This window comes from Lepidochelys kempii, chromosome 4 (assembly GCF_965140285.1).
Source record: "Lepidochelys kempii isolate rLepKem1 chromosome 4, rLepKem1.hap1, whole genome shotgun sequence".
In the NCBI taxonomy this organism is placed as follows: Eukaryota; Metazoa; Chordata; order Testudines; family Cheloniidae; genus Lepidochelys; species Lepidochelys kempii.
Genome location: NC_136383.1, coordinates 19,803,871 through 19,827,051, shown reverse-complemented (window position 1 = coordinate 19,827,051; position 23,181 = coordinate 19,803,871). Strand labels below are relative to the sequence as shown.

The 23,181-nt window shown below is 42.6% G+C and overlaps 1 protein-coding gene across 5 annotated transcripts in view; it reads right to left on the bottom strand.

Annotated features, from left to right (window-relative positions):
• Window positions 1-23,181, bottom strand: part of HERC3 (HECT and RLD domain containing E3 ubiquitin protein ligase 3) — a 112,782-nt gene that overhangs the window by 26,057 nt on the left and 63,544 nt on the right. For 3 of the 5 annotated variants that reach the window (XM_073340669.2, XM_073340668.1, XM_073340670.2), the window contains exons 13-22: window positions 18,944-19,133; window positions 17,197-17,360; window positions 15,077-15,190; window positions 13,516-13,539; window positions 13,337-13,426; window positions 11,474-11,644; window positions 10,517-10,660; window positions 8,914-9,080; window positions 7,616-7,682; window positions 5,587-5,669 (exon numbers count right to left, since the gene is read on the bottom strand). In XM_073340669.2, the coding sequence (XP_073196770.1) occupies window positions 5,587-5,669; window positions 7,616-7,682; window positions 8,914-9,080; window positions 10,517-10,660; window positions 11,474-11,644; window positions 13,337-13,426; window positions 13,516-13,539; window positions 15,077-15,190; window positions 17,197-17,360; window positions 18,944-19,133 (1,214 nt within the window). The other 2 variants (XM_073340671.1, XM_073340672.1) reach the window with 2 other exon arrangements.

Here is a 23,181-nt window from a genome sequence, read left to right as displayed (position 1 = left end):
CTACTGTGGATGCATTTATACCGGGGTAAATGTGCGTATAAGAGTATAGCCTGTTATAAACACCTTGATAGGGTATAACTGGGTCCACACAACAAAGGGGTTGTACCAATTTGAGTAAAATGGTTTTCTTAGCATTCAATTGGTGCAAAAAACTATGCAGACCAGCCTTGAGAGAGCTTGGCAAGAAGTAGCAGGCTTCTCCCAGATTACAAGAACTACACACTGTTTTGCTTTGAGGGTGGTCCAGAACAATACTGGAATAAAACACAATATCCTGTAGCCTTTGGCACCAAAAGCCAGAGTCTTGCGCCAGGCATCATTATGACTCCTCCACCTCTTGCTAAGGACACATTTATTCTCCACCCTCCTCCCTCTCCTCACTACACTTTTACCAAAATAGTTCACAAATGCCTACTTTCAGAAGAACGTTATTCATGCAAAGACCCAGCAATAATTCCCTTTAAAGCTGTTTTCAGTATGCCCTATAGTAACATGGCAAACTCAGAGACCTCCTAAAGCTTGTCTGTGGGCTTCTCTTTGGGATGTGGGTGGACTTGACTTCCCCGAATTCTTCCAGCAGTTGTTTCTGCGTGACATTTGGTAACAGTTCACACTATTGTTCGCTTGCTAAGCGAGTCAGGAAATGGAGCAGAGTCCAATAGCTGGGTCTCTATCTGAAGAGGACACAATCAAAAAACAAAACGGTGACCTCCCGAAGAGTGGGAGAAAGAGATTCTTATATATGCTCTTGGGTAGCATGCACAAGGGAAATGTGAGAAAATAAAGAAAGGAAACAACAGACAGAGACATGAAAGCCTGAAATAAGGAAGCAGGGGGAGGGAAAACTGGTTATCCAGTGTGCATCTTTTATTGTTGTTTTCTTGACAGTTGACGGAGCCCTTGGGGAAAATTCCCACTGATAACGGCAAGACACTAAACACTGATCTGTTGCCCAACATCCTTTTTCTGCCCCTGTGGCTTCAACAGAAGTTTTTTACTTGAACATTGGCTGGAACATGGTCATTTTGATGTAAAATCCTACGTGGCAACTATGAGAAGGGATCACTGCAGATGCTTCACAGTTCACCTGTCTTTGGTATTATCCACATATCCAGTATATCAATGTCCAGGTAAGCAGTTCCGAAGTATGAAATACCTAAGGGTGTGCATTCAGCAGGTTATTGGGGTAAGGAAGTGCAGCAGATCTATCTCACTGCCTCCAAAGCAGAGAGGAATGGAGGGGAAAATCATCAAGCAATGAAACCCTGAGAGTCACTAATTAACCAGATCCTGTTTCATCTGCACTCCGAGGGGGCATGTTGGTGTGGTATGTGGAACAATAATGAGCAAGAAGTGTTATTTACCCTGGGAAGGTGGAAACAAGTGGATCTAAATGAATTTTCAACAATGAGGGAAAAGTCCAAGGGGCAAATTAATCAGTAGTGCTGACAGGTGACTATGGCTGGCCAGCTAGGCTTTGTCTACACTAGACTTTAGACACTAGATCAGGTTTGCTAGCACAATCTATACCTTCAGAATTCTAGTCAAGAGAAAACAGTTCTACTTCAGCATTTGCTAAACTGATTGAGCTAAAGTCTAGTCCAGGCTCCACCTTCTCCAGAGTTTTTCAGCCTCCAGGTCATTAACACATTTGCAAAGACTAAACTGAACACTCCCCAAATGTTTAGTCCAGGCTACAGCCATTTGTGCTTTACCCTAGAACAAGCTAACATACACACTTCTTTCTCTAAGATAGACGTGTCCTAAGCTTTTGTCTTCATCTGCAGAAAGGTGCGTAATTTACATCCCAGTGGAGACCCCTTTTTTAGATAATCAGATTAGAAGGACTTTGTCAAGTTTGCCAACTTCTTGAAGATTCCCAGTGCCAATCCCAAGACATGCTAACGAGCAGTCACTGAATCACACTGTTTCACTATCCCAAAAAGAATTATGTGCCGTTTCCAGTAAAAACAGTCTTTGTAAAAATCCAGTTACAGGATTAAGAGAAGAAAACCGTTTAATAGCTGAAAAAAAGAAAAAAGGTAGGTGTGTTGGTTCTAATCCAAAGAGCTGGTTCAAGTTGAAAGGAGTTAATTACCATTTGTCTTACAGTAGCACCTACAGCCTCTGATCAAGGCCCCACTGTATCAGACATGCATAAAAATAGATGGTTCCTACTTCAAAGAGTTAACAGTCTAAGTCTGCTGGACTTAACCTTATTCAGTAAATTTACTGTCATGTCCAGTATTTGTCCTGCAAAATCTCAAATTAGTCTTCAAGGGTGAAAATCACCATTTGTGGAGTGACCATTCAGTGCTCTATACACTACATAAGCAGCTCATCATCATCATCTAGCTCCAAAACCACAACCAAGACCTGGTGTTATCGCTTATCTTAAACAGTACCTCAGGGGTGCAAGCTGTTGACAGAGGACACTGCCTTAGGCAGTGTTCACGTGTTTGCCTAAGCTCTCCGCATTCACATTTGGGGTCCTTCCTCAGCTTCCACTTAAGTCATATTGTTACCAGTCTTTGCCACCCCAGCTCTCACTCAGTTTAGAGCATACCAATGTTCTCCTTCTAGGTCAGTGCATGAGGGCAGTTATTCTGAAGGAGACAGGTTCTCCAGGATCAGGAGCCTCTCTCACCATTTTGTTATTCTGTAGCCTTCCCCTGTGGTATTTTGTGGTGAGGAATTATAGAGGCACAGATCTTTCTGGGCGTCAGCCTCTTGGGTGGTGGAATGCATCCATACAATGACTGTCTTGGATCATGCACCTGGTTTTGTCTCTCTGGCCTTCCTACTGAAAGCATCGAGCTCACTGATGGTGGTGCAATCACCGCAAGGCAGTGTAGAAGTCAGTTTCAAAGTCCCTGTGATGGTCCCACAGGACTGACTGAGGTCAGTATCAATTTTGTGTGCATGGCTCACATGCGACCATAATGGTGCACAGAACTGCTCAAATGAGTAACACAAGGCAACACTGGTTGCTCTGAGTGTTTGGGACCAACTCCCTATTTTGTATTCGCAATTTTTTTTGAAGTACACAGTTCCTGGAGTTCACTTTCCTTTTTCAACGTCTTAATGTGCTCTTTGTATGTCAACATTCAGTCTAATGTGACCCCCAAGGTACAATGGATATTTATACTGCTCAAAGATTGTATCATCCCCCAATATCTGGAGTTTTCTCTTGGCCTGATGGTGTTTCAATAGTATTCTTGACCTATGCACAGGGAGCCAGTTAAAAAGTGCTTGATATCCTCAAATCTTTCCAACTGGGTGGCGATGCAAAGCTCATCTGCATAAATAAATCTTTACACATTGGGGAATTCTGGTTGGTAACTTGTGTAAACATTAAACAGCAAGGGTGTTAGAACTGAACTTTGGGGCAACCCATTCTGTTGAGTTCGCCATTTACTTTTCTAATCATCCATCTCAACAAAGAAACATCGATTCTTGAGCAGAGAGGAGATGACCTGGACCATCTTAATATTGCTCTAAATTCTTGCCAGGTTCAGAAGACGTGAACAATGGTTCACAGTGTCATAAGCAGCGGACAGACCTATAAAACATTACCCCTTTTAATTTTGCAGGTTTCAAAGCCATTTTCAATTTATTGAGTTAGGTTTACAACTTGGCCACAGCATAAACATCCTGGGCGGAAATCAGCTTGGTCATCAAATCAGTTGCCCTTCAACTAAACTATTCTACTTATATTCATCGGCTTATGTAACTTGTAGGTTGATCAGAATAAGGATACTGGTAATGCAATAAGGATACAGTAATCTTTGCATCGTTAAGGTCTTTACGTGGTTTGAGTAGTGCAACCACTTTGACCTCTCTCCACAGCCTGGGTATCTGCACTGTCTCCGTATAAGAGAGTTAAAGAAATCAGGTAGATACTTCTGTGCTCTTGTGCCCTAGGTGTAGTAATAGTTCATTAGATACACCATCACATCCAGCTGCCTTTCCACATTTCAGAATTTTCATAGCTATCGTGAGCTCCGCAGTATTGAGCTGTTTCACTGTGGACTTTGCTGTCTCTGAGGAGTGAGTGAGCCTCCCACTTGAATTGTTTTGTTTCACACTGTGCTTTGTGGGCTGGGTTCCCATTTAGGATGAGTTAGTGCGCACTTTGGTTGGGACAGACTGTGGCAGTGTGCTTTGGTTGTTGTCCATCCGGGTTCAGCTTGCGAAGGGTGACTCATCCTTTTTTGCTATTGTGCCACAGGTTTGTTGTTTCAACCATCTACCTCCAGCAGTTGCACCCGTCCTTTGTCATCTCTCTCACAAGCATTTCCCCAAGCCCAGTGGTTTCTTCATTGAGTCAACAATTCTGAATAACTTTTATATTGTTGGTGGGTTTGTTCTGAAAGTCCACATATAACGTCCAATGTCTTGGGATGTTCTTTGGGCAATCTTCCACAACAGCAAGACAAATTCTCCAGAGTTCTCGTGTGTCACAGTACTTATACAGATGGATTCATCCAATTCAGAGGTAAAGTCTTCCCAGTCAGCCTTTGTGAGGTTGAATCTTGGCAGGTACTTTGTTTTCCTGGGTTGTACTGCAGCCTCTACTGTGACTTGCACTGGCCTATGCCACAATCTTGGGATTGCTGCCATGACCTCCCTTCTGAAGTTACTTGCATTTTCAGAAGTGGCAAGAGCTAGATATATCCCCTTGTTCCACCATGCACTTTGGAAAGAGCATTTGTCCTGGGAGGTCATACAGCAGAGTCAGGTTGTTTGTTGCTGCCCACTTCCTAACTTCTTCCCCATGGTTGTCATTGCTGGGATGTCCCCAGATGGTCCGGTGACTCTTAAAGTCGCCTATGAAAAGGCATGTTTTTTCTGTCAGGCGGAAGTCAGTTGGCCATGCAAACTGTTCACATGTAACAGAAAGTACTGCTTTGGTCAAGTTCAGCCATGATACCATGATCTTTCATAACACTGTTTTTCGTCAGCCTTTTATCACATGCAAGTATTTGTGCTGCCATAAACGTTGCATTCAGCATTCGAACCTATATGCATGCCAGGGATGTATGGTGCTATTCTCTCTCTCTCTCTCGCAGGCATATGTCTGCTTCCATACCAGACAGAATGGCAGCCTTCTCTGCAGAGAATCCCTCCACTCTGGAACGGACGATTTCAAGTGTCATCTTTGGCTCAGGCCTTTGGAAGGGCCATTTATATGGACGTCTATGTCTTCTGTTACAGTCTTGATGCGTGTTTTCGTATTTGGTCTCCCCCATAATCAGTTGCAAAGGGAGATTAGCAGCTGCATTATGGGCTTAAGTGATGGATAGGGCCTTATACAGAGAGTGCAGGTGAGATGGGGTGAGGGTCATTCACCAGGCCTTAACAATAAGGGGTAGGAAGTTAAACTCTTTTGAAAATCTGGTCACTTTAAGTGCTGAAATGGGACCCACTGGGTTCTGACATCTTTTCAAAGTCTGGCCCAACATTTCCCCCTGCGTTAACCTATCTATCCCCTGTCTCAGTTCGTGATCATCCATGTGCCCACTGATGTAGGCATCACCAAAAAAGCGTTTCGGTTGCCATGGATTCTCAATGATAGTAACTCACCTATTGTCCTTCTGCACAGTAATTTTGTCTCCTTCTGGTATTAGCTTCTTCTGCTCTGTCACGCCATAGCTTTCTCTACATATCTATGTTTAAAAAAAAATAAAAAAGTTGTCTTCCCATTGTGTGTGTCACCATACAAGCTTGCAGGATGGTGCAGGGTTCTTTTACCTGCTCCAGGTAAAGTGCATAGCTACTGACACACAAAGGGCTAGGGAAGGAGGCTGGGAAAACAGATATGATGAGTTAGAGAAAAAAAATGCACAGACACCCTTCTCTGCTTGCATCATTTTTCATACTCAACATTTGCTCTTAGATCATGATTTGCAATCAAAGCCAAATGCAAACCTAAAAGAGAACCAAGCCACCCTATTAAGTCAACCGCATGCTGAAAAACAAGAGATTGATAACTGCTAAAAATTACATTTAACCAATGCCATGTGTATTGGCACCAACAAAGTCCCCTTTGAATAATGACAATGCAGGATGCTCAATTAATCTACTCTCACAGTAGATTACCAGACCACTTGATAAGTCTAATGTGCCACTTTTGTCTCTGTTCATAACAGAGCTAGAATGCCAGCAGTACAAAGGCACTCCATACATAATCATTATTTTAAAGTGTCTCATTGATAAAATATTATGAGCCAGATTTTTAGCCAGCCAGCACAAATGAGCCACAAAACAGATCTCCTTCAGACCATTTGGGGAAAATTATGAATCCAGTTCAAGGCATCAACACAGCAGTAAAGATGTCCTTTTGCCTGAAACCAGGCACAAAAGCGCTTGGGGGAAGTTATATAAGGTTATTTTAACTTTTCTTTTTATAGGCGGATGGGATCAGTGCTAAAGCCTCCTGACTTCACCCTGAATGGTAGCACAGACCGGGGTGTGGCTGTGTTAGACCCAAAATTGGTTCACTCTAGAGCCAAGATTTATAAGCCAGCTTTATTTTAAAAGCCCTCCCTTATCAAACAAGATGAAGTCTAGCCTTCCCAGAGCACAGTGAGGTGGGAAGGATTTCTTCACAATATCCAACCCAATACCTGGCCATATCAGCTATATCAGAGTCCCTTGGGAAAGGAGCTTTCGTGTCTTCTTGCTAGTAACAGGTGTGCTCAGATGTTGGACTAATGCATCCATCTCCACCCCAGACACTCCTCTGTATAAAACAGGACAGTGATAAGCACCTACTTGTAAATTTAGGGCCTACCCAGAACATCCTGTTCCATGTGAGACCATCTCAGCTTGGGGCCTGCCATGGTATCGTAACTTTGAAGTGAGCGAGGTGCCTCTGGGGGCATGTTTTCAGACTGAGCAACCAGGCAGAGAAACCAGAGATTCTCCTGGATTTCCACCCCACTGCAGAGGCTATCAATTGCATTTACTAGCTGGGAGAAAATCTTTTGCAGCCTCACTATTTCAGCCTGCCAAAGCCAGTGTCCTCGTGATGTAGTGCAGCGTTTTGGCTCAAGGAAGGTCTGACACAATAGTAAAATATCGTTCCCTGTGAATGTTTGAAGTCACAAAAGGAGTCTGCACTGTTTACCAACAACAGAATGATAGAAGTGGCAGGAGGTCAGACTAGATGATCATTATGGTCCCTTCTGACCTTAAAGTCTATGAGAAGAAGAAAAAGGAAAAAAAAAAAAAAAAAAAAAAGATGGGTATGGGGTAACATTTTCAACAGCAACCAAGTGACTTTGGAGCCAAAGCCCCATTTTCAAGGGGGACTTTGGAGCCTACACCTCAGTGAAAGTCACTGAGACACAGGCTCCTAAGTGCCTAGGTGATTTCTGAAAATGGGAGTTGGGCACTTTTGAAAACTAATCCACTGAGCAGCGCAGTCTTCTTGACCACATACACAAGAACAGTAGAATACCTGCAAGGAAGTTTAACATTTCTGCAATATGCAGCACGTATTTTATGGGCATGTTTGTGTCTAACCCACAGCACCCACACGTGTCTGTGGCCTCTGTGGGCACCAACACAACAAATCACATCACTGACAAATGGTATTAATTTGCCTTACTGTAAAGTTCAGGCAGAACGTTTCTTCTACATCATCCCCAGGATAATCTAAAAGCTGCTGAAGACTCCTATGAGACAGGCGGGGGAGGGAGGAGAAGGAGACAAATCAGACAACCAAGAGGCAATACTCTCTGTGCTTTATGTTTAAAGGAAAAACCCCAGCAGTGAATGTAAATAATATAAGTCAGAGTAACAGGACAAGATAGAGAGAAATTCTGGGTTGTGTAAAGGAGCCCAACGACATGCATTCCCATATACACGTGTGCATTAGAATAAATGAAGCACTACAAATTCTCAATCTAGTCTGTGTCTGACAAGAACAAGGATCCTGTTTAGTGGCCCACTGCTTGGAAAAAGCATTTGATTTCTAGCTCTGAAGGACCACAAGATAGGTGTGAGGGCTGCAGAAGGGGGGGCACATCCATAGTTCCCTTTTTTAGAGTCCCACCAATGTCTCCCAAAATGTGGCTGCAGGACTCCTGTACCTTCCTGGCCTCTCACTTTGCCCCATCAATTCTTTTTTTTAAATATAGTTCAACTCTGAGCTAAAAAAAAAAATCACATAGCAATCTATGTCAGATGATAATCAGACCAAGAATCTCATATGACCTGAACCTTGCGACCTGTGAGAGCTAGGGAAAAACAATGCTCAGCGAGTAACTCTTCAGTTTCCCTGTGTTCAGGAGAAGCCATTCCTCTTTGACATTTGATTGCCTTTCTCGCCGGTTATCATCACTGTCGCTTACGGTGGCTCCAACAGAGATCAGAGCCCCATCAGGCCAAGCAATGAACAGATGACAGAGCTTGTACGGTGGAGAATTTACAGTCTTAACTGATAAGTCAGACCAAGGTTGGAATGGGGGAAACAGAGGCAGAGAGAGGCAATGTCACTTGTCCAAAGTCACCAAGCAGGTCAGCAGCAGAGCGCGGACTAGAACCCAGATCTCTTGAACCCCGACCTGCAGCCCACTACATGCCCATGTGGCTGCTGAAAGCTTCAAAAGACAAGCAGCCTCCCCCACGACCCTACTCCACTCTGGTCCAGATTCAGTCAGCCACTTAGGCACGTGAGGGGGCACGCTGATTTCAATGGGACTCCTAGGTGCTTAGAATAAAGCATGTACTTAAGCACTTTGGTGGATCAGGGCCCCTAGAATTAATTACTTGATCGAGTGAGCAGGTCATTTATTTAACTAACATTAACCAGTTTAACATACGTTGTTCTCAGATGAACACCTTCCCCTCCCAGTCCCCACTAGAAGTCAGAGCAGCAGCCTAGATAGTCCTTCAGCATTATACCTTCCTTCTGTAGGGGACAGCTCCTTTAAGTCTTCTAAGCAGGGCTTCACATTCAATAGTTTTTTGTACAGCGCCAACGGGAAATGGAGGTCCACCACAGTGAAGTTGTATATAGCAAGTCCACACACTATGCCGATCAAGTGAAACCAGTTGTGCTCTACAAAACACTTCGAACACATAGGGAAGTCACAGTTAGAACAAAATTCATTGCGCAGCTTAATGGAACACCAACGTATATTCCCCCTGCAGATATAAACATATTGCAGCATCACAATTTGGATTCTGATTTTCGGCCCCCAAGCAGCTGCTGTAGAGATGTGGAGCTTGTCTGAAAACACAGCCACTTCAGTTGGTTGCCTAAATGGAAGCTGAGCTCTTCTGAAAATCTGGCCTTTGACTGTGAACGTCTCAGAGCCGAGACTGTGCTCCTTGACTGTTTGGACAGCACCGCCCATCCAGTAAATGTTACTGTAAGTCATTATTAATAATTGTATTGTGAATGAACTGGCCCCAGATATTTAAGAGGGACAGATGTAAAAATATCACTTGTAGGCTCCACTCCTGCCATGAGCTCCCTGTGAGCAGAACCCCCAGTCCACACAGAGCTCATGGCAGGACTGGAGCCTCAGCCGAATCACCACCTTAGATTGTTACAGCCGAATTACTTTTAATCTGTTATGCCTTTTGCACATCCCTGAAGTTGGATCCTAATGAGAGAAGAGCCAGGTTCCCAAGGCCACAATGTTTCCATTCCAAACACTGCAGGACAATGTTTCAATCCAAACAAAAAAGCCTATTTTCATTTAAAAGTCATGCATAACGGCATTGTTATCCAGGAGCACACAAGTCGCTACTGATGTATTTCACGTCCGTCTTCATTGCTGTTTGGTTTGAGATTTGTGTGTCAGTGACAATAGCGTTGCACACATTTTTTAAACTTTGCAACCATCTAAATGGGATATTCTCATGTGTATACTACAATTATTCTTAGCACCGTCTGATTTACTATTTTCACAATGTTAGTACTAACAATTGCAGAGTAATGTTATTTGTGGGTTACAAAATGTAATGTGCTGTTTTCTCAAGTTTAAAAATAATCAGGTTATTTAAAAAAAAGCACCATACATACTTGAACAACTACCCGACAATGCAATTTTCAATTCTGCAGCTAAGAAGAGAGAGTGACCCGTTTCTTGTATACCTGACATTCATTCCACACCACTCAAAACAGAGGTAGGCAAGTCAGAGTAACTGTGCTATTTTAATTGTTATGTCACGGGTGCCTGACACTGTACATTAAAAAGCTCAGTGCACGAATGAGATATTGTAGTGTATTGATTATGATCATATGAAGAGCAGGGGATGCACAGAAATTTGGAGTCCTTATGATCGGAAGTCTCTGATTTTGTACCTCCCCAGTGTATAGCTGAGACACCAAACTATCGAATCAAGCAATGAATACACACCGTCCAATTGCTCCACACTTATCAGTTAGCATCATGGGAAAAAAACGAGAGGAAGCTTACTTTCTCTCACATAGCTTTTGTCACTAACTTCAATGTAGCACGTGTGTGCTAACAATGCAGACAGGTCAGTGACTCACCGTGTCTGAAAACCACAACAGGTTCGATTCTGGATAGCAGATGAACATTCCATAGATGGGATTCAGGAGTTCCTTTAGCAACAAGAGAAAGAATTCCTTCGTGACCCCTCCAGCATCAACAGCCTCCTCGCCATCAAAGATCACCTGCCATGAAAACCAGTAACTGATCAGGATACCGAATGTGACTGTAGATTAGAGGCATCAAATTTAATCACAGGTCATGCAAATGAATAACATACAACACCAGCTTCAATGCAGGAGGCAAGGGGGAAAGCAAAGTACTAAGAAGACTTTTTTTTTTTTTTAAAGGGATGATTCAACATATTGGGTGGGCAGGGTGGAGGAAAAGTCATAAATAATAAGCTGCTCTGCAGGTCATAGCACACTCCCTCCCCACAAGTAGGAGGGCAGTTCTCCTGGTCACAAGTGTTAGGGGCACGGATACCAGCAGCTGTTGAACTCTGCGGCATCTTCTCAGACATAAAACACGTTCATTATTAGGTGACCCAGCCTAGTTCTTCCTGCAAAATGGCAAAGAGACATTGCATAACACTGTATAAAAACAAGATACTTGTTCTGGGGTTTGTTTTCACTTTGGTCTCACATCCCCCTCCCCATCCACACACATACAGTAGCCACATCAACGGAGTCCTCCACATCGGATGCCAAACCCCTCCCTAGGGCTTCCTTTACCTGGTCCTTTTACAAGGAGGGAGAAGCCCAAAGGTATTGAGCCAACCAGTCCCAACAAAGCCTGCTGATCAGGAAGGAGGCAGACACATCCCCCCATTGGTTGGATGAAGCCCTGCTACTAGTTATAGCTCTGGTGGATAATATACCTTATTATGAGCCCAGTGTGTGGGTGGCAGGGATTGGGGGAAACAGTTTTCCAAGAGAATTGAGAAGGAAACAAGGAAAATAAGGCAGATTAGGGAAAAAACTCCTGAAGGATCTTACTTTCAGAGGCTTTTTCAAATCGATATCTGAATGAATGCTCAGCTCCCTCAAAGCATCGCCAACCAAGTTGCTCCTGCGGACGTGAATAACTAGGAAAGGGCTTCTGGCCAGCAGAGGCTCCAGAGTGAGAAGCATGAAAACATTTTGCAAATTCGCCCCATTGATCGCCACCTATAAAACAGCACAAAAAAGAGAGAGACTGAAAAAAGCAGGGTACCCTGGCACTATTTATTTCTTGTCGTACCACCACCAGCAACTAGTTTGTGACCAATCCATGGTCTTCCTCCCTTCTGCCTCTTGTTACACCAGCAACAGCCGTCTGATTACTGTTGAGCGTGAGACCCAGCGGATTCACTACAAATACTCTCTTCACAGCAGCACAGTGCTCATAAATAAACTGCCTCCCAGGAACCTGAAGTCCTCGATATACAGAACAGGTGCAACATAGGAAACAGCAGTTCAAGCTGCTCCCACGCTACCCGTGGTCATGACTTGGAAGGACGCTGTGGATCATTCAACTTTTAGCCTCTCTGCCGAGTAGGATTACTACTTGGCTGGTATTTGACCGACCTGTCCATTTTTTTTTTTTTTTTAATGGATTTGCCAGTTGACAGAAAAATAATTTAATCTGCTGGGGTTTTTTTATGTGGGTCTAAAGATTTGCATCACAACCAAAATAGACTAGGATATCTAATGTTAAAAGTTTCTGTGTCCAGCTGAAGACGCAGCAGTGTTCCCACTTCCGCAGTTTAAGCAATAACAGACCAAAATTGTTGGAAATACAGCAGCTGTCTCCCACCAACACCCAAGTGTACCTTGTGTGTGTCAGAGAGGGTTTGAGTCGATGTAAGTGGCTGTTGAAGAGTGAGTGGGTTCTGCAGTTGCCCTGTGGTTGGGGGTTGAGGTTGTGGCAGGCTTGCCTTGGGGATTGGGGTGCCAATTTTTTTTTTTTTCCATTTCAAAGATGGTAACCCTACCACCGAGACTAGAGTCACCTCTAGTGACTGTGGTGACCGTTTTTCATTGTGAGGGAACCCATCAGCTAGGAACTAGACTTTCTCTTTTCACACAGTCCGCAAAACAGGCATCAGATGGTAACAACTTTTGGACACTAGCAACCTGTGCTACATTTTAACCAGTGGCTCATTATTAATGACCCCCTCCACCCGCCCTGGTCCTCGATGAATGTCGACAGAAATGACCCCATTGTTCACACACGCCATTTTTACATTCACAAAGATAACCGAGGGAAGCACCCTGTAATGTGCTAATTAGTATGTGGCATCACTGCCATCTACTGAAAGGGATGTATCAGACCTGATCAACCACAAGCCACTGTCCTCCACTAGAGTTCTGGATTCCATTCCCTAGAGCACACAAGTGTGGTTTAGTTGAGGACCATGATGTTGACTAGTGGCCACAAATTTGATCCAAATTGGTGCTTGATCATTTATACTATGATAAACCCAGCACTAAGTTTTTGAGAATCACTCACTCAACATCAGGATCTCCAGGCGGAAGCCGTATTTGATGCCACCCACTTAGGGGAACAGAATGAAAATCTCACATTATGAATGTATTCCAAGGTGCAAATCACAATTCTGACCACAGTGAACCTCTCCTAGTGAAATAGCTCTATTTACATAAAGGATTACTGCACAATAAGGACTCTAGCAGCGCCTCAGTGGAATCCAGTAGCAAGAGGCCCTTCAGATAGTTAACAGCCGCGAGATGTCACAGAACTACATTAACGATGAAATCCTGCCCATGTATAAATGATTAGCAAACTTCACCTAAGTACGTGGGGGAAGGCAGGAGAGAAGACTAGGGACAGGCAAAGTGAAAGAGAGGAGAGCTGGCTACCTGCATCTGCAGTTCAGCATCCGTCTGTAACATTTTGGTCTTGGCTTGAGCATCGAAGATGAAAGGATAAGAACAGAGTGTCACAGCATCCTAGAAGGAAGAAAGGAAAATTTCAGTTGCTGTTTACGACTTGGACAAGCACTTGTGAAGAGAAGAGTCAATTTTTTTTTTTTTTTTACCTGCATGATAGATGGCCTTACTTTCTGTGGAAAGAGAGAAGGAAAAAAAGGTTAATTCTTTTGGTTCGATATTCCAGGTCTTGCTTTTTTGGACGGATTAGTTCAGTGGAGATCCAGCTCCTCTGAATCTCGTATCTTTTGGGATGAAACCCCCTGCTTCTTCCTCTGAGCAGAGGGCTGCGTCAAGGCTTATATGCCAGCTAGACCCCACTTAAAGCCCAAGTGGTCCGTAAGCCTTGAGCTGACCCTATGCACAGGGGTGAATTTCACCCCAAAAAATCAACAAAATTTACTTATTAACTTCTTATTACTTCCTCTCTAGCTTTGCTAGTGGGACTATCGCAAACAAATAGATACTACTTTAAGCCCACAACTGTGACAACATTAAGTTCAGTCAATTACCAAATGCTACAATTTTCATTTAACACATTTATCCCTTTAACCAGCTTTTCAATAAATTGACTAAGTTTCACCATTACAGAGCTGCCTCATTGCTCTGATCACATCTCATCACTTTGGCTAAAACAAGCATAGGATATTACAGTATTATGATACAACTGAAAAGGGGTGTCACAGCTTGCACGTACTTTGCAGTCTTTACTGTCCATAAAAGTAGATAAACAACTTTTAGTTACAACCATCTTTTATTATTGTGGCCTCCCTTGATATTTTTCTTCTCCCTCATTCAGAAATTTGGTCATAGTCATTATTAATGCTAACAATCCCTAGCTTCTATATCACATTCGCCATTCACAGCTTTCAAAGTGCTTTACAAAGGAGGCAAGTATCATTACCTCTGTTTTTGCAGATGGGGAAACTTAGGCACTAAATGATGAAGGAACTTTCCCAAGATCACCCACGAGGTTACCAGAAGACCCTGGAATAGAACCTGATCTCCTGAGCCCCAGTGCAGTGCCCTGCTCATTGGGATGACAATGTTTCTTTCTAGGGAGCAGATTATATAGCCAGTGATCATCTTATTCTTCTTTAACGATAGAAGTAAAGGATGACAAGGTGGATAAGGTAATATCTTTTATGGGGCCAACTTCTGTTGGTGAGAGAAACAATTTTTTGAGTCAAACAGAGCTCTTCTCTCACCACCAGAAGTTGGTCCCATAAAAGATATTACCTCATCCACCTTGTGTCTCTAATATCCTTGCACTGACATGGCTACTGCTACACTGCATGGAAGTTAAGGGTAGAAGTTATATTTTTATTATACATGATTTGGTTCCTGAGGTTCTGATTAAATTAAGAGGATCAAGTTAAACAGTGATTGAATTAAGCTGAAGGCATAACACCACATTAGTGAATTTTAGAGATCATTTAGGAGACATTAAATATATATATTTGATAGCTTTATTCTTCTGATGGCATTGTTTTAAGTTATCGTCATCGAGCTAGTAAGTACCCAAATCAAAGACGGCTTACCCACATATGCTCCTGTATTCAATATATTACACCAGCAATCAATCATTATTACTAGGGATACTGAAATTTATAAATAGCACTGAAGAGGCAAAGACGGACAGCAATTTCATAACTCATTAAAACCCCTTACCATTCCTGCTTGATGCAAGAACCACATAAGATAGTCTTCTTGAATGTCCACCAAATTGGAAATCTCTGGGATATAAAATGTGTCATATTCCACATGTTTAACTTTCAGATTCACCTGATTAAGAAAACAAAAGGTTTAAAATTTCAGGGTATATGCCCTATTCCCACCTTTAAAACACAGACTCTTTTCCTTTATTGGGGACTCCACACATACTCAGATCTGCCTGCGTAAAGCAGCTTGCAGGATTGGGTCCTGTAGCCCAGTGGGCTAGCTTGCCTTTATTAGTATTCACTGCTTTGCATTATATTCTGCTTTGCATTATATTCAGCAGTAATGCAAGAAACCTACAGGCCTGTATCCTGTAAGACATTAGCATCAGCAAGTTAGCATAAGGCTTGAGGCCTATGCACTTTGAACAGATAAACTTTGCACAGATAAATGGCCCAACAGAAAACCTCCAGTATTTGGGGAGCCGAAAATAGAATATAAGGGGAAGTTTTGACCACAGGTATATGACTCAGCCACAGAAGTGTCCTGGTAATGAACTGATGTACATAACAGGTACGTGAGATACATCTAAGGCTAGCTTGCTTGCTTGCCTATATATCTTTTCTCATAAGTTTCTTATGGGTTTGACTTTTATTATAATAGGTTTATAGGTTTATATTAGAGTATATTTTGGCTGTAATACAAGGGATCTACAGGCCACATGTTGAGCTGTATGTTCAGCTAAGTCAAAGTTAGCATACATATGTTTGGGATCTTTCACCTAGATAGATGGTGATGAGCTGAAGCATAAGGTCCATATATGGCTGTGACCTTTAACATAAAGGATGCGTTGAATTAGGTTGGCATAGGGGCTTTCCTAAGTTCATACCCTTCTAAACTTAACAGGTACGCCACAACTTGGAAAGAACCGAAATAACAAATGTGATACCTAACCACAAAAGGGGACATGGTAACGAATTGACATGTATAATAATAAGTTATAATAATTGATATACTAGCCTATAGGGAAAAGACACTCCAACATTAGTAAGGTGAGTAAACAGAAATAAGGAAAAGGGGAAAATTCAATACTGAATATGCATCAAACTTAGCGGCGTCAGCATAACGTATTATAAAAGTGGCATCCCAGCCGAGGGGTGGTTGGAGAAGGAGATGTAGTCCTTGGAAGGTACCAGAATGATGGCCACTGGTGATGATGAGGGAGGTGATAGTGATGAGGAAGACGATGGGTAACATTTCAGGTTGTTCTGCAAGGGATGGTGTGAGTGTACAGATGTGCAGATATACATTCCGTAGTATCTCTATCTACCTTACTGAGCTAGGGTGTTTGTGACTGTGCTAAAGGTATTAATAAACTATATTTGTAAATATAAAAGAGTTCCCATAGTGTGAGTGTTGCAACTGTGCACATTGGGGTTCCCAACTACATAATAATTTAAATAATACTTGGGGCACGAACCTGTTAACCCTCAAAGTGATCACTGGGGATTCTTACATAGTCAATATAATTAATATATAATCTAAAGATCGGGCAACAGTCCAAAAAGAGCATTTGCAAACAACTGAGGTGCCTCAGATTTTAGTTTGCATCCAAAAACTTGTGTCATTAGTTACAGTGCACATGGAAAGACGCTAAAATACAATCAAGAAATAACTCCTCCTCTTATGTACAAAAAGATTTAATCTTTCCTGTTGCTTTGTGCTACTGCTATTTTTAGAAAAGAAAATAGATATCAAGAGAATGGGGTGTGTGTGTGTGTGTGTGTTTTAGTGTTAACATTGTGCAGCGTCCCATGTGCTTTGCTGGTGGGGTGGTCTACCGAAGTTCAGCTATTTATTAAACTGTTTCAAACAAGTCCCTATAAATTTAAACAACGTAGCCTCAAGTTCAGTTGAAGGGCTACCATTCTCTTTCCTTGGCTGCCATTATAAATGTCTGTGGTAGATGATGATGTGGCTCCTCAACCTGGGGCTTGTGAATTGGCGTCACGGGTTGCGACCACCCGGTCCCTCCCACATTGCTCAGGGAAGAAGGATTGGTATGGAAAAGGTCAGAGAGCCCCTGAACTATGACACCGCACTGTTCCAAAACACACATGCTTGCCTCTTACCTTGTGAAGTTTCTCTAGCAGCCTGAGAGCAGCTGTAATGTAACTACTGAACAGGACAGGGATCAATAATGTTTTTCTTCCATTCAGGAGATAAACTACTGCGCCTTTATAGAGGTTCACTAACCTCAGGAAATATCTTGGGCATACTTGAGACCACCAGTTATCTGCAGGGGAAAAAGATTATATATATATTTATATATATATTGTTATTAGAGCACTTGGTGATAGCAGGCATTACAGTGATGGAATCTGAGAAAAAAGTATTGTAACACAATACAATATATTGTACCGCCTCTCTCTGTTTTAAAGATGGGCTCCGCAGTTTCATTAAAAGCTCTGAAAAATGCAAGCACTGACCCAAACGAGAACACATATATGCATTTGTGAAGCGAAGGTTGTAAGCAAGGACTCCTTTCAGCAGTGGAGTTGGGGGAAATTTCCACACACCTCCTTGGCCATAATTTGTATTCCTATTCGTTAGTCACATGTCCTGTATCCTGTAGAGCAAGTGACAACCATGGCCCAATAGTCCAGTGACTGCCAACAAGCTAACCCGATTCCAGAGACTGTACTAGACCACAGAGTGGCTGTTCCACAACCTGTCCAAACCCTCTTCTCCTAGGATACAGCATAAGCATTACACCCACAAGTCAGTCATTGGTTACTGGGAAACTCCCATGTGCCATTTCCATCCTTAAACAATACACTCCTACCCCCACGCAATGACACACAGTGATCTAGATTCCAGTTCCCTCTCAAGAGGCTTACAGGCAGAAGACAGGAGTTAGCCCTGAGCAGCAGTTTGAACCCAGGACGACTCAGGGGATCCCTAGGCTCTTCCCTTTCCTCCACCCCTCTTTCCCTTCTTAGCAACAACCAATTAGCTCGTCAGTAGTCCCCCTGTTCCCAGCAGTGGTTGAGCCCACATCGATTTTTTGCAGGATTCCGTTACCTTGCTGAGAACTCAACATGCCTTCTTAAATGAAGGAGAAATGCTCACCCCTCTGCATCACTCCATTCCTATGCCTGGCCCCTCTCAATCCATCTGCCTGCGGGCTTTTCCCTCCCTCTCCCCACACCCCATGAAAATCCCATAAGTGTTTAAGGTCGGCCCACACCACCTATTTAGAGGGGGAGATCTTCTCTAGCCAAAGGCAATACCCCCAGCCCAGGCTCTGCTGGGACACTGCCTGTTAGCTTCTAGCACTGCTCTGCTCTCAATACCGGACCACGACCCCTAGAACCAGTCTGCCTTTAAATTTTGTGAAAAACAAAATAGCATTTAGAATTCAACCACTAATTTCAAGCATTAGGAACAAGCCACTATCTGGTGATTTACCACTTGGAGGTTTTAGTATTTAAAAAAATAGAGGCTGGAAGGGAGGGGTATAAGCACCCTGTACAGTTCTAGACAGTCACAAACACAAAAAACTAGGATTTCTATAGAGATTGATTCATGGATGAGGCACAGCTGGTACTAACATCTCGATGAACAAAGAGAGGAAGAGTCAAGTATTTGAACCTCAAACCAGCCATCAACAGAGCACCGTGAGTGACACTCAGTACCAGCTTAACTCTGCTATCACTGAAGCCAGCAGTAGCTTAACAGCAGAAGAGTTTAGCCAACAGGGAGTGCTTTTGAAAGTCCCAAGTCTATGTTTTGTGAATGATCTCCCCCTAGTGCCCCAGACTGGTGTTAAAGGCATGACACAGAACAAGATGCACCCCTATGGCGCTCATCCCTTACCTAATACTTTGCTGGGGTTGGTATCCAGTCGCAGAATGGCCATCGCGAGAGGAAGTGTTAATGTTATGTAATGCTTCGAGTCTTGAAACAGGGGGAATTCAGGGAGAATCAGGTAGATTCTCATTGCCTCAACGTCTGGTGGGGAGCTGGACAGCTGGGGAATCAAAAAGCTTTCAAAGCTCTTTAAGATCTGGAGGGAAAAAAGGACAAGAGAAGGTGACTCAGCATACATCCCTGAACATAAGAACTTAAGAATGGCCATACTGGGTCAGACCAAAGGTCCATCCAGCCCAGTATCCTCTCTACCGACAGTGGCCAATGCCAGGCGCCCCAGAGGGAGTGAACCTAACAGGTAATGATCTAGTGATCTCTCTCCTGCCATCCAACTCCACCCTCTGACAAACAGAGGCTGGGGACAGCATTCCTTACCCATCCTGGCTAATAGCCATTAATGGACTTAATCTCCATGAATTTATCCAGTTCTCTTTTAAACCCTGTTATGGTCCTAGCCTTCACAACCTCCTCAGGCAAAGAGTTGTACAGGTAGACTGCGCTGTGTGAAGAAGAACTTCCTTTTATTTGTCTTAAATCTGCTGCCCATTAATTTCATTTGGTGGCCTCTAGTTCTTATATTATGGGAACAAGTAAATAACTTTTCCTTATTCACTTTCTTCACACCACTCAAGATTTTAGATCTCTCTCTCATATCCCCCCTTAGTCTCCTCTTTTCTAAGCTGAAAAGTCCTAGCCTCTTTAATCTCTCCTCATATGGGACCCCTTCCAAACCCCTAATCACTTTAGTTGCCCTTTTCTGAACCTTTTCTAATTCCACTATATCTTTTTTGAGATGAGGGGACCACATCTGTATGCAGTATTCAAGATGTGGGCATACCATGGATTTATATAAGGGCAATAAAATATTCTCCGTCTTATTCTCTATCCCTTTTTTAATGATTCCTAACATCCCGTTTGCTTTTTTGACTGCCACTGCACACTGCGTGGATGTCTTCAGAGAACTATCCACGATGACTCCAAGATCTTTCTCCTGATTAGTTGTAGCTAAATTAGCGCCCATCATATTGTGTGTATAGTTGGGGTTATTTTCTCCAATATGCATTACTTTACATTTATCCACAATTAAATTTCATTTGCCATTTTGTTGCCCTATCACTTAGTTTTCTGAGATCTTTTTGAAGTTCTTCACAGTCTGCTTTGGTCTTAACTATCTTGAGCAGTTTAGTATCGTCTGCAAACTTTGCCACCTCACTGTTTACTCCTTTCTCCAGATCATTTATGAATAAGTTGAATAGGACTGGTCCTAGGACTGACGCTTGGAGAACACCACTAGTTACCTCTCTCCGTTCTGAAAATTTACCATTTATTCCTACCCTTTGTTCCCTGGCTTTTAACCAGTTCTCAGTCCACGAAACGATCTTCCCTCTTATCCCATGACAACTTAATTTACATAAGAGCCTTTGGTGAAGGACCTTGTCAAAGGCTTTCTGGAAATCTAAGTACACTATGGCCACTGGATCCCCCTTGTCCACATGTTTGTTGATAGATTAGTAAGACATGATTTCCCTTTACTGAAACCATGTTGACTTTTATGTTCTTCCATGTATCTGACAATTTTATTCTTTTCTATTGTTTCAACTAATTTGCCCGGTACTGACGTTAGACTTACCGGTCTGTAATTGCCGGGATCACCTCTAGAGCCCTTTTAAAATATTGGTGTTACATTAGCTGTCTTCCAGTCACTGGGTACAGAAGCTGATTTAAAGGACAGGTTACAAACCATAGTTAATAGTTCCACAATTTCACTTTTGAGTTCTTTCAGAACTCTTGGGTGAATGCCATCTGGTCCCCGTGATTTGTTACTGTTAAGTTTCTCAATTAATTCCAAAACCTCCTCTAGTGACACTTCAATCTGTGACTATTCCTCAGATTTGTCACCTACAAAAGACGGCTCAGGTTTGGGAATCTCCCTAACATCCTCAGCCATAAAGTCTGAAACAAAGAATTCACTTAGTTTCTCCACAATGACTTTATCGTCTTTAAGTGCTCCTTTTGTATCTCAATCGTCCAGGGGCCCCACTGGTTGTTTAGCAGGCTTCCTGCTTCTGATGTACTTAAAAAACATTTTGTTATTACCTTCTGAGTTTTTGGCTAGCTGTTCTTCAAACTCCTTTTTGGCTTTTCTTATTACATTTTTACATTTAATTTGGCTGTGTTTATGCTCCTTTCTATTTACCTCACTAGGATCTGACTTCCAGTTTTTAAAAGATGACTTTTTATCTCTCACTGTTTCTTTTACATGGTTGTTAAGCCATGGTGGCTCTTTTTTAGTTCTTTTACTGTGTTTTTTAATTTGGGGTATACATTTAACTTGAGCCTCTATTATGGTGTCTTTGAAAAGTGTCCATGTAGCTTGCAAGGATTTCACTCTCGTCACTGTACCTTTTAATTTCTGTTTAACTAACTTCCTCATTTTTGCATAGTTCCCCTCTCTGAAATTAAATGTCACAGCGTTGGGCTGTTGAGGTGTTCTTCCCACCACAGGAACATTAAATGTTATTATATTACGGTCACTATTTCCAAGCGGTCCTGTTATAGTTACCTCTTGGACCAGATCCTGCGCTCCACTCAGGACTAGATCGAGAGTTGCCTCTCCCCTTGTGGGTTCCTGTACCAGCTGCTCCAAGAAGCAGGCATTTAAAGTATCGAGAAATTTTGTCTCTGCATTTCGTCCTGAGGTGACATGTACCCAAACAATCTGGGGATAACTGAAATCCCCCACTATTATTGAGTTCTTTATTTTGATAGCCTCTCTCATCTCCCTTAGCATTTAATTGTCACTATCACTGTCCTGGTCAGGTGGTCGATAATAGATCCCTACTGTTATATTCTTATTAGAGCATGGAATTAACTATCCATAAAGATTCTATGGAACATGTGGATTCATTTAAGATTTTTATTTCATTTGATTCTACAGTTTCTTTCACATATAGTGCCACTCCCCCAGCCGCACGACCTGTTCTGTCCTTCTGATATATTTTGTACCCCAGAATGATTGTGTCCCATTGACTGTCCTCACTCCACCAAGTTTCTGTGATGCCTATTATATCAATATCCTCCTTTAACACAAGGCACTCTAATTCACCCATCTTATTATTTAGACTTCTAACATTTGTGTACAAGCACTTTAAAACCTTGTCGCTGTTTATCTGTCTGCCCTTTTCTGATGTGTCAGATTCTTTTTTATGTGAATGTTTCTTGTCTGATCTGGCTCATGCTTTCTCCTTTTCCATCATCTACTCCTGACTAAAACCTAGAGAATCTCTATCAATAGACTCTCCTCTGAGAGAAGTCTCTGCCTGAACCACATGCTCCTCTGCAGCAATTGGCTTTCCCTCTCTCTTAGTTTAAAAATTGAAGAACGATAAAAGGCTGGCTCAGTGCTCACCTAAGACCATGCTGTGCGCATCACATGTGCTCACAATATCTGGCACATTTATCTCATTACCAGCTCTTTTGTACTCTGCTATGTGTCAGTACGATTAAGGGTCTGAAAATAACCCACTAAAGCAAGGAAGTACTTTGTGAAGGCTGAAAATCCAGGCTGACATTCCCATCTGTTCTCTCTCCCTGCAGGGTGGACTCTGGGAGTGAAGGGCAGCAGGAGGAAAAAGGTAAAGTGACAGTAATTTAATCCATTGTTTAAGCTTTTGTACACTTAAATCTGACACTGATACTAAAAATCCTTATTGCAGACCTGAGTTTCTATTCTTTCTAATCATCTTTTGTTACACTTTATTATTATAGTTTTGGGGGTTTACATGAGCAATGTCACACTCCCCTTTCCAAAAAACCCTCCTATATTTGGCGCTGTTGAAATACAGTATTTGATAGGTGGTGAGTAGATAGGTGCGTACAGCAGTATCCTCTTAAAGTGCATTCATTTTTAACCCATACAAAGACTATAGGATCACTGTACAGAAACCTAGAGGCTGCAGCGTAATGCAATAATGGAGAACTGTCATTCCATTTACCTACTGTATCCAAAAATACATTAAAAGAACATTAAGGTTGCAGAGTCAAGCACTCTAGTTAGGAAATGCCCCTCTTCCCCCACTTGTTGCTACTGCCTCCCCTCCACCGTCTTCTGCTCCGGTCCCTCTGCCCTGCACCTCCTTTCCCCATTCCTTAACCCTCTGCATTTTGAGTCGGTTCACAGCATG